Source organism: Pelobates fuscus, chromosome 2, assembly GCF_036172605.1.
Source record: "Pelobates fuscus isolate aPelFus1 chromosome 2, aPelFus1.pri, whole genome shotgun sequence".
Classification (NCBI taxonomy): domain Eukaryota; kingdom Metazoa; phylum Chordata; class Amphibia; order Anura; family Pelobatidae; genus Pelobates; species Pelobates fuscus.
Window position 1 is genome coordinate 185,226,491 of NC_086318.1, and position 12,750 is coordinate 185,239,240.

The 12,750-nt window shown below is 41.4% G+C and overlaps 1 protein-coding gene across 2 annotated transcripts in view; it reads right to left on the minus strand.

Moving 5' to 3' along the window:
* Nucleotides 1-12,750, minus strand: part of IMPG1 (interphotoreceptor matrix proteoglycan 1) — a 500,344-nt gene that overhangs the window by 322,399 nt on the left and 165,195 nt on the right. For both annotated transcript variants that reach the window (XM_063443013.1, XM_063443012.1), the window contains exon 8: nucleotides 8,898-8,956. In XM_063443013.1, the coding sequence (XP_063299083.1) occupies nucleotides 8,898-8,956 (59 nt within the window). The remainder of the gene's footprint in view (nucleotides 1-8,897; nucleotides 8,957-12,750) is intronic.

The following is a 12,750-nucleotide window of genomic DNA, read 5'->3' on the forward strand; positions in this document are numbered from 1 at the left end:
CTGTTTATATGGCCCTCCCCATTTTAGGTATTTGTGATCCCCACCATGGGGGGGGGACCTGTGTCCCCCATTATAGCACTAGTGACTGTGACAATCTTAAAATTGTTTAGGCGACATGCCACTACTCATGGCATGCTGCAAGTAGGGGCATGCGGTGGGGTTTAACCTCCTTTTTATCAATATGGGGGTCATAGCGACCCCCATACTGATTTATATTAAGTCTTAAATTACAGCGAGCAGCCACTGGTGCTGCCGGCTCCCTTCTTGTTTTTTATTAAACAATGAGATGTTGGGCACAGTGCTAAAACTAGACTCATCAGAAATGACCTTACTGTGGTCCAATCCTTATGGTATTTTGCAAACCTCAGCCTAGCTTCTGCTTCTCATTGTTGGCAGACTAGCTTTACATGACTTCAGCTCTGCCGTAGAAGCCCGTTTCAAACCATTATCACCGTGCACTTCACCCCAGGTGCCATTTGCCATTCTTTTTGTAGATCACTTGATGTCATCTTATGCATGTTGAGTGACATTCAAATGAGTTCATTCCAGTCAGTGGAAAGTTATTTCTGTCCTCTGCACCTCTGTAGCATTTTTGTCCCCAGTGTTTGATGCTGGACATGGTTCTTATGAACTGACATCTTGTAAGCATCCTTTCCTCCCCAAAAATCTTACTTTTAAACTCTTTTGGGATGGCTAATAAATGTTCTTGATTCCAATAACTTTTGAGGTACTACTAGCACTGTTTTTGCCATCAGCTGGTCCTATTGCAAGAGGATAGTGCTGACCATTTCAGTGGTTTTAAAATTTTACTTTAGATAATAAGTGTCACGCCAAGGTACATAATTCATTGTTGCACTATAGAATGTTGCTATTTAATGTAATTTTTGTAGTGCATATATGAATTGGTTAGAGGTGGAAGGGCCAATTTAGTTATAGAGGACAGATGTCAGAAGGGGTTAATGTAAATTGTATCAGATGGTTTATAACATGAATTGATCCTTTGATTAATAAAAGCCTCTGCAAGGTGTGAAAGTGCCACGTGAACTGCATGTATGCCTAGTTCCAATGTAAACTAACTGACTTCGACCATATGGCCTAAAACTCTTAATTGATAGTTCATTTCTTTGATATGTTAATGGCCATTAGCCTTCAAGAGAATGCTTGTGTTCCAATATCATAACCAAAAGAAACATTAATACTTACCCACAAATTAATAATTAACCCTCTTGTTTTATTATACTTAGACTGGGACATGCACAATCTTCTCATCAAGCCTAAACATGATTTGCATAACTTAAGCCATTTGGGAAGGGATTGTCATCCGGGCCGGACGGGCCTACCGGGACACCGGGAAATTTTCCTGTAGGCTGCCGGCCCTAGGGCCGCTTTGAGATGTGGCTGCACTCAGCCACAAGACAGGAAAATATTTTTTTCCTGTTAGTCCATGTGGCCGCTGCCGCAACCGCCGCCGCTCGTGCCAGCCGCTGCTTCTGCTGTTTGCGGTCAGAGGAGGCTGGAGCAGACCATACACATTTCCTGTCAGCCGCCAGATGTGAGCGGCATATGACGTCACATCCGGCGGCTGTGCGGTGGCGGCTCTCCACTGACTGCACCGCATGGCGGCATCTCTTCCCTTCTGCACCATTGAGCTACATCTTCTAGTACAGGTAAGAATAAAGGGGGTTGGGGGACCTATTGTGTATTGCAATAGGGGGTTGGGGACAACTGTGTATTAGGGGATTGGGTGGACAACTGTGTATTGGGGAGGGGAGGGGGGACAACTGTGTATAGGGGGAGGGGGGGCAACTGTGTATTAGAGGAGGGGGGAACAATTGTGTATTGGGGTAACAATTGTGTATTCAGGGAGGGGGGACAACTGTGTACTAGGGGAGGGGAACAACAACTGTGTTTTAGGGGAGGGGAGGGGAGGGGGGACAACTGTGTATTAGGACGAGGGGAGGGGAGGGGGGACAACTGTGTATTAGTGGAGGGGAGGGGGGGCAACTGTGTATTAGGGGAGGGGAGGGGGGACAGCTGTGTATTAGGGGAGGGGAGGGGGGACAACTGTGTATTAGGGGAGGGGAGGGGGGACAACTGTGTATTAAGGTAGGGGAGGGGGGACAACTGTGTATTAGGGAAGGGGGGGTCAACTGTGTATCAGGGGAGGGGGGTCAGCAGTGTATTAGGGGAGGGGAGGGATCAGCAGTATATAAGTGGAGGGGAAGGGGGTCAGCAGTATATTAGGGGAGGAGTCAGCAGTATATGAGGGGGGTCAGCAGTATATTAGGGGAGGGGAGGGATCAGCAGTATATGAGAGTGTGGGGGGGGGGTCGGCTGTGTAATATGGGAGGGGGTGACAGCAGTGTATTTGGGAGGGGGGCAGCTGTGTATTAGGGAAAGGGGGGTCAGCAGTGTATTGGATAGTGGGGAGGGAGTCAGAAGTGCATTAGATAGGGGGAGGGGGGTCAGAAGTGCATTAGGTAGGGGGGGTCAGAAGTGTATTAGAAAGGGGAGGGGGATCAGCAGTGTATTAGGGGGAGGGGTCAGAAGTGTATTAAGGGATGGAAGTGACCTCACAGCCCACCTACCCACCACACAAAACCCCTACCTACCTCTCAGCCCGCTTCACAGCCCCCCTACCTACCTCACAGCCCCCCTACCCACCTCACAGTCCACCTCACAGCCCACTACCACTGTCAGCTCACCTTACAGCCCCCTACCCACCTCACTGCCCCCTACACACCATACAGAACCCCTACCCACCATACAGAACCCCTACCCACCTCACAGTCCACCTCACAGCTTCCCTGCCCACCTCACAGCCCCCTACCCACTCACAGTCCCCCTACCCACCTTAAAAAATCCCTACCTACTCACAGTCCCCCTACCCACCATACAGCCCCCCTACCCACTCACAGCCCCCTACCCACACACAGTCCCCATACCAACCTTATAGAACTGCTACCTACTCACATTCCCCCTACCCACCATACAGCCCCCCCTACCCACCCATACAGCAACCCTACCCATGATACAGAACCCCTACCCACCATATTAGAAAAATAAATATATATCAATAATATGTAAGGCATATATGTATATGTATGCATGTCTTGTATATTATGTGTTTATATATATTACTCAATCATCTAATGCAGCGTTTCCCAATTACCCTAGGGTTACGCAAAAACAAAATTTTGCTTCCACGGCGATTTGCACGTCGGGTGCCCCAAGCAGTTAGGGTCATCTGATGGGTATCGCTAAATAGGGGTCCGGTCCGTCGCAGTGGTCATCTAAAACTGCGCCTGGACCCCTGTAGTATTGGATGCTGGGAGGAAGGGACAGCACTTCTTCCCACACAGAGTGCGCCAACTGGAGAGGGAGAGGGAGCAGTGAGAGCTGAGCAGCACACCAACCTCAGCCAGCAGCACTGAAGATCCTCCTGCTGAAATGTTCATACACTATGTCAGTGTTCCATGGGAAAAATTTATTTGGAACCCCTGATCTGATGATAAATTACATATATATATATATATATGTGTTTATATATTACTCAATCATCTTGGATGGCAACACATAGCCGTACATATTACATGTGACAATACGTGACGCAAGACTTATGGGGCTGGCATAGATTTTTTTTTTCCAGGGCTGCTTTGTATCCCCAGTCCGGCCCTGATTGTGATGTCCGCTATATTATGTCACAAGTAAGAAGTGTGACATATCTATGGAATGGAAAAATGGTAACAAATTGATAGATGCAATTATTATTTCTGTGGCAAGTACAAAAGAGGTGCTAGAACCAAAACTTTCCATATGAATTGATGTTGGTCTGGAACACAAGGGGGTGGTCACTTATTGTTTCTATAGGTGTGCCTAATCTCCACCTCTGGGCCAGGCTTGGTAACTTGAGGGGGATCCACAGGGTATATATCCAATGATATTGAAATGTGTATTGTACTTGCGTGGGGTCAAAATCTAATTTTGAGTGAGTCACCATCTTCCTTGCCAGAGACCCCCTGGGAAAACCTAAGTGAGTAAGTGATTGGAACTTATGTTATTTTATCTTTTTTGTTTTTTTATCCGTTGTTGGCTTAACTAATTTGATTGTCATCTGTATTTTTGTATGCACTGTGACAATTTTTTGCTCATAATATATACTCCTTTATTAAGTTCTGCCTTTGTCTGGTAAAGAATCATGTTACCTGAAGAGAATAATTAGAGTTTTACAGTTTCATAGATATTGTGCTAAGTTGTATTTGGTGGGCTTTTATATTATGTTACCTAGGGGACCAAGGCACCCCATTTATGAATTGTCTTGGTGGTGGCAGCATTAAAATAGAAGTATTTATATTATTATGTGTTATGAATGCTAGTATGGTAGATACCCATTTGCCTATTTCCACCCGAACTGCTGAAGCCTGAGTGATTATAGCTCGCAGTTCGGGTGTAGATTTGAATGGTTCCAACGAATGCAGCATCCAAGTAGTTTCTCCCCAGCAAGTAGACAGTTACCCAAACATCAGCCCAGACTAGATGAAGGGTACAACAGGAATGAAGTTTAATGGTGCCACATTGGATTTTATGCAAATCCCCATGCAAGGGGCACTACCACATGGACCTTGTGGTGGACTCCAACACAAAGTTAACAACCAATTACAACAAGGTAACAAAGTATGACACTCCCCTATATATCACACAATCCCTCCTGTCCACCTGGGAGATAATTGAGTCAGATTCGGTAATATCTGAATTATCTCCAGGCAGAAAAAAAACACAGTTTCCATAAAACTTAAAAAGTACCCCAAAACACATAAAATACCAATAAATGTTATATCCCCTGATAGCCCTGATCTGGGTGACCAACATATCCAAAAATCACCAAGATCCGTTTCAGGGGTTTTGGAATTCTATGGATGTCTTAATTTGACCGACCGCACACTAGGCTTCTGCCCAGAAATAGTTCCATGAATTTAGGTTGTGCGATCTGTCTATTTCGGAAAGTCTTGAAACCGAACAAATACTCAAACAGTACCCCCTGGCTCATGGCAGCATTTGTTCCCCTAGTTTGTGGGAACAAGACTACCGAACAGCGCTCTCCTGGCTGTTTGGGAAAAGGAAGCAGGCATTCGCAAAGTTTGACCGGTGTTTGGGAACTCGAGTGTCCGATTTTAGTTCCAGACACTAGACGACCAAGTCCTGCTGCCTCCTTTCGTGCAAACAAGATAGCCTATATCGACTATACGAATGGCAGCCACACAGGGAGAGCACTTAATCGACTGTTCTCTTTGAAGTTAATGAGTCAGGGGGGTGGTCATTGTTCGGTAGTTTCAACTACCGAACCAAAAAAACTAAAAGTCCTGAATAAACATGGTGGTTTCATCACATTATGGTTAAGTGTGTGTGGTGTTAAGGGGTTTTTCATCATTATTTTCAGGCTAGTGCAGACAAATAGTGAACTTTAACCCTTTCACCAACACACTCTTAGAGTAGGGTGCGTTCATGATAAATTGGTGACAGCGGCGTTCGTGACAATCAGTACCTCGCTAAGTAGAATGAGGTGTGCCTGTGCTTAAATCCAACAGATACTGGAATGGAATGGCTGCCAATCATGTAGATACTGGAATGGAATGGCTGCCAACCATATATATATATATATATATATATATATAGTGACAGAGTGTTGGGGATGGTGGTCAAAGGTGTATATCTGGCACCCAGACTTTTGCACAGCCACTATCCTGACATGTGGGTAAGCACATGCAGCCCCATTTAAGTTTAAATGTAGTTTTTTTTTCCCTCTGTTATTTGGGTCCCTGGGGTGGAGTATTCGGAAGAGCAGGGTGGGCCGATTCTCCACCCACTGTCAGAGTGGCTGTGCATGAGTCAAGCCCAGGTTTTCTAAGGGGTTCTGGCTCACTGCCTAACAAGGTCATTAGCCTCACCTGTAGGGGCTGTGAGCAGCTATATTACTGCAGTTAAAGCAGGATGGAGCGAGGGAAGTGTTTTGTGGAGAAAGAAAGTGTTTTGTGGAGAAAGAAGGTTTGCTGTTTATTGTATACTGTTACTTCTTAACAACAGAAAATAAACAGTCCAGAGGCCTTTTTGAAACTGGACTTTGTCTTGACCTGGTTTTCTTACCCTAGAGGGCTGTGCAGTTGCCAAAAGATCCTGGACAAACACACACAGGAAAGTAAGTTTGTCACAATATATAGATACAGCTCTTGAGAAAAAGAGACCATTTCAATTTTTTTGTTGGATATTATATATATATATATATATATACACGCACACACACAAAAGGTAGAAAAATGAAGCACATGATGTTTTTACTCTAATTAAACACATTCTAATGCTGTGCAGTAGAGTCTATTTGTAGAAATCTAGACAATTGTACTATTTCAAAAAGTTTCTCAAAGTTCATTAAAACAGAGTGCAGCTGACAATCTGAAATAGAAACAACTTGTATAACATCACAGTTGGTGCAAACGTTTTTAATGTCTGGATTACAAAGAAAGCATGTTATGTGGAAATTGCCTGCATGTTGGCCACCTGCCTTAACATTTATGTATGAAGTCAACAGTACAGTATTTAAGTCAAAAGACAAATATAAAAATCTCTTGAAAATCGGCTAGCAATGTTTTTCAAAATATACTTAAGAAGCATTCCTTTACATTTATAGTAGGGCGAGAACTTGAGCAATACAATCATTAATAATAATAATAATAATAATATTAATAATATTAATAATATTTAAAAATAATAAAACAGACTGAAAAATATACATTAACATGGATGAATAATTTATACTTTATATTAGATTAATGAGAAGGGAACCTGCTTCTGGTTCCCATTCTATTAAGGCCCTATCCCATTAGCTTTGAGATGGGGCTGTAATAGAACAAGAGAGGTACTGAAACTGATCATCTTGTAATCCAAAACCAGGCAATGGGTGAGTGCATGTCAGTATTGGAGGGTCGCACCTCTTTAGCGAGAACTGACTAGCTTAAAGCTAAATTAGTAAACCATTACACAACTGAGTCTATTTTACCAATTTGCCCACTGGTTGGACTATGTTTGTTGGAAGCACTGTTCCAGAAGACAAATAACCCAGATTTACACAGATTTACCTTCAAAAATCACACCTATGGTTAGAGCTTAATAGAAAGTACACTTAGTGAAGATAATAGTTATTTGATATTTAATTAATGGCTATAAATGAACATGTTTACTGTGCCTAAACTATATCACCCATTTGCAAAACCAAAGTTACTGTTGAAGCATTGACTGACAAGGAAGAGCAGAAAAGAAGGTCCGTCTGCTCTCCACCTATAGCAACCATAGTGCATGTGATGTTGGTGCTATAGAAACTCCCTAGTCAGCGTTTATAGAGCTGGATAGGGAGTATAGAAACATAGTCATGCCGCTCCGTTCCAACACTGGTACACTGGCAATGAAGTCAGAATGCTAATGACACTGAGGAGAATGCATCCAAAACAGGGCAAATCAAAGAAGACTGCAGGTGATGAGGAGGGTTGTCTGGCAGTGGGTGTTGCACAAAGAGTAACACCCACAAAGCTGCGCTGGAACGAAGGAAATTAAATATTTATTTGCCATTGAACACAATGTATCTGTGTGATGTATGGTGTATACAGGAGTGATTTCTGTTAAGTGCATTTTTTCATTACAGGTTCACTTTAAAAAAAAAAACACAGGCCACAAATCCCATGTGTACAATGACATCATCTAGTTAAATGTGGTTTGTATGACAGCAGAAACATGTGGTATGTAGACGTATTACAGAACACAACAAAAATCAATACATAATTGTAGTGTGGATAAGTGTATCAATGCTATGAATACAGCAAGTCAAATGTTGCATAGAAAGAGGTAGCAGGCTCATGTGAATAGAGGCATATTAACACATAACAAAACTAAACAAACATGCATAAGCACTTATAAAACATCCAAATACTTTTTCTAAGGATTGTCATGTTATACATAAGTGATGCACAACAGTACATTTCCCGAATTTATGAACACATACAAATATATAAAACACTGTAAATATGAGTAAAAATTGTGATATACAAAAGAAAATACATAAATATAAGCATTTACAGTAAACTTGACCATTAAATCTGCATTGGCTCCAACATTTTTAAATGCTGGCAATTCCATGTTGTTTCATACTTTAATACATTTTTAATCTATTGCTTCCTTCGGAGGTATAAGGAATTGTCGCTATTCCATAAGTCAGTCAAGATTTTGGAAACCAATGGTTCAATTCCTAAAACTGGATTGCCATTTATTACATATTCTTCTTATATTATCTATATTTTGAAATAGAGACTTCCATGTCCATATGGTGAACCTTAAAGTTAATCAATGATCAAACAACATATTCCAATAAACAAACTACAAATTGACAAATGGAACTGTTTTTACACTGTTTGGGTGAATGAAAATGAATGTATTTTCTATATTGCTGAAAACATGGGTAGTCGCGTACACACAATCCATGGGGCCTCGGTGCGAAACTGATCCATGCTCCCCCTCCCTCTTCCTCCCACTCCCTCCCACTCCCTCCCCCCGACACACACACATACACACATACATACATACGTACATACATACGGCGGGGCCCCCTGGAGGGATGGGCCCGGTCGCAGCTGCAACCCCTGCGACCGCGGTATGTACGCCACTGACTGCATGGGAGAACATGACCTTCATCTGTACTGATATGTATCTGTAAATGCATTATATTTCATGAACTATTTTACGTACATAAACATATTTGCAACCTTGTTTTATTATAAAGCTTGTTTGTTGGATTCACATTAGAAATAAATATATAGCTAGCAATGACAACATTATTACTGAAACATGTCACTTACCTAAATCTTAGGACCCGTATATCTTTGAATCCGGGTAGTTTCTCAAACACCTTTTGCATCTATAAAAATAACAGATTTTAATAATCACTTTGTTTGACACAAGTATGACAACATAGATTTTGCATTGCCTCAGAATTAATGTTGTATGTTAGGAATTGCACTAATATGTTTTTAAAAACAATACAGAGTGAGTGTGTGTGTGTATTTGTTTCTGTATGGGTGTGTGTGTGTTAAAATTCCTTCACGACATCGAAGACTTTAAGCTACTGTAAAGTTGAGCATGTTAATTTGTTCACCAAATTCATACAGTTTTTGTTTACTCTTGGTTCCTCACTTAATTCAGGTTACCAGACCTACCCTACTTTATCTGACTCTAGAGTAGTGTCATTTTTGCTTCTTTTTTTTTTAACAATTCAAGCTGTAAGGGCAGACTATTTGATATAAAACATGACAAAAAAAACATTTTTTTTTTTATCTTACAACTGAATGTAAATACTGTACATAAATGGTGTTACTGTGAGCATATGGCTGCATGTCAAACAGCCTGTATATTTTTAGCAGCCCGGATTTTAATATCCATTTTATTTTTTTGTGTAAAATTTTACAGGAGCTGATGATACAAAAATATCTCCTAATTCATGTTTTTGACTTGTTTAATTAATTAACCCCTTCTCTCACAAATGACAGTAATCTTTCCTTTGCTCAAGCGTTAGTTTACAATCTGCAGAGATCAGAGAAACACATTTCTCTGCCAGAGTTCCATTCTCTTGTTATGCATCTCTAATTACAGAGTGCCACCCCCACCTCTTTTCTATTCTAAAATAGATTTTGCTATCATTACTGAATACTGTCTGCTTCTATGCTAAAAACTTAAACACTTAAAGACTGATAATCAGTGGCTGATATATATTTTTTTAATGCTGCTCAAAGAAATTAATGAGATAAAAAACTCTTAGTAGCACCTGGTTGCCATGCTAGACAGTAAAAATTAGCACCATGCTGAATGCAATTGATAGTTCACCAAACTTTACACCTAGTTCAGCTAGGTGTTAAGTGGTAAAAATAGATATTGACTGCAAACTTTCAATACAAACAAAAAAGACAAAGATGTACTCTATATTCAATAGGCTTAAAGGAACCTTTTGAGTATCCTGTTAAAGTTGCATTTTTATGACAAACAAAGAAACAACCCCATTTTTGGTCAAATCTATATTCTTGCAGCCAGGAAGGGGAAAGAAGGAATGGAAGAGTCAGAGCAGCGGTGGAACTACCATTGGTGCAGCTGCACCGGGGCCCCACATGCTGAGGGGGCTGATTGGGTGGCCCATTCACTTAGGGTCAGCAGATGGCCATGTGTAATCAGAGGCCCAGTCATGCATGTGGTGCCTTAACAGTACGATCTGGCCCCTCTCATATCAGCAGCCTGGGAGTGAAAGCCTGCCACTTCCTCTCAGATAACAAAGACTGAGCCGCGCATGGAAGCATGGAAGAAAAAGGAAGGGGCGGAGGAGAGGCCGACTCTGAATATCAACAGTCCCAGCCATCCAAAAGGTAAGAAACAGGGTGGCTAAAACTGACCATCATGTGTGTCTGTGTTTGTTTTTGTGTGTCTGAGGGATTTTGAATGTAATGCACACACTAAAAATTGGGAATACTCAAGACAATAAAGGCTCAGAGAGGAGTTGAAATGTTGTATCCACTTCATTGTGTCAAATAAAAAAGACTGCCTTTTAGAAGAAACCTGATGTGTGCCTGGATATTTCTTTTTCTTGCATTTAATGGCTTCAGGTATTGGCCCTTCCTTTCTGGAGCACCCTGAAGGAAGTATTCCCCATTTTTAGTTACACTCATGTTTTTTTGCTATTATGGCTAGTGTTGTTGGGGAAAAAGGCTCCAGAACAGTGCTCTGGTCTGTTCTGTCTCCTTGACTCTATCAGGGAGGCTTTTCAGGTGTATGGCAGCAACTTCTGGCTCAGTTATGACCAACAATTTTGACAGAGTCGTTCTGTACATCTAACGTTGAGTTAGGATCATAAGGACCTAAGCCTCTGTCTTAACCTTTTGACCACTGGTAAGACTATTTTACCGACACCTAGGTCTGCACCCTTTCAGACAGCGGCCAGTAGAGTTAACCCAGTCACTTCATTGACTGCCCACAAGTCAGGAGTGCGTTGGAGTTACAATGAAGGATAGTGCAGATGGGGTGCTATGTGCAGGTTTCAACATGAGTGCTCCGGATCCTGGGGTACCTAACAGTCATGTTCAGCCCATTTGGATGACAGTTATTATTTTGGATTCCGCATTCCTTTTACTTCCAGAAAAGTTTTTGTTGTGATGGCTAATCTGCATTCTTTGCAAGTTCACCCTTGTGGTGGCTTATAGGAATGTTGCGTTTACCCTGTTCCTGATTCCTGGGTATCTCCTTTGGATCTTGTTCCAAAAAAAAGAACATCTCATTTGTCTCATCCTAGGAGTGGATCGGTGAACGATGGAATAGACCTGCAACTTTGTGTGGTAAGTTATACCGCTTTCGATTGTGCCGTTGATTTTGTTAATTTCAGGTGCCCTCATTGAAAAAACTGAAATTAAGTCGGCTTTTTGCTTGCTTTCTGTTCATCCAGACTGTTGGCACCTCTGTCTTGATGTTAATTTTGTTGTAGGCAAATGCCTACCTATGGGGTTTTTAATATTGTTTTTATTTTATCGGGAGTTGACTCTATAACCCATTATTTGGGTGATTTTTTATGACTCACTGCAATGTCTGTTTTACCTTATTGGAGACTGTTTTCTGGGTTATGGGGAATTTAGCGGTACCTCTCTCTCCAGAGAAAACAGAAGGCCCTACGTCTGTGATTACATTTCTTGGGATTGAGATACATGCCGACCACAAATTTTGTAAGTTGCCTCTGGACAAATTAGATGAACTTCAGGCGTCTATTCGCTTTTTTCTGAAGAAGGTGACTCTCAGGAACATGCAGTCTCTGTTGGAGAAACTCAATCTTGCCTTGAGTGTTATTTATAATTTGCCATGGCGGGGATCTGTAAGCCTCATAATTTTGTATGGCTGTCCTCTGAATTGAAAACGGACCTTAATGGTTTGGGATGTCTTTCTGCTGTCCTTTAATGGGGAGTCTATCTGGGGGCAAGAGTTCTTGTCTAATTCTGATTTGGATTTCTTCACGGATGCCTCTTTTAGTCTGAGTTTTGGGACCACTTTCTAAAATCACTGGTGTGTGTCCCTTTGGTCAGACGGCATAGGCATAGGTCTGGCCAGGTTAAATCCCTGCACACATTATGTTTCTAATTTAGGTTTAGATATATTCTATAGAAGGTAAGTGAAAAACTAATTAACTCAGTTATAAAATCAAACAGAAGCTATGTGTACTATGAGACTATTCATTATCAGATGGGATGATGCGATTTGTAACTAGAATGTTGGGTTAATCTGGATCACATGCAGTTAAGCAGTTTATATTTCTGCTTCGTCTGCAACTTATGAAATAGCTTTTTCTAAATGATTGTGCTACAAACTAATATAGCAATCTAGAGCCTTTTCAGCACACTTCATTGCTCTGTAGTTTAGTGTCTTTTTCTGTGATTTTTTGCATTGGATATGGCAGTAATATAACCTAGAGGTGCAAATGCAGTACAATAGACTGTACATCTTGTAAATTATGTATGCCTCTCGTATTGTCGCTTAGGAGCCAACATTTGGGTTAATGGAAATTAGATCTAACAGGCAGTTGGCCAGTTGAGACATGATATCTTGTTACACATTAGATTATTAGCTATGCAGCATATTTAATGAGCTGTTATATACTTTTGCATTATTGAGTGGTTACTTAACTTTAGT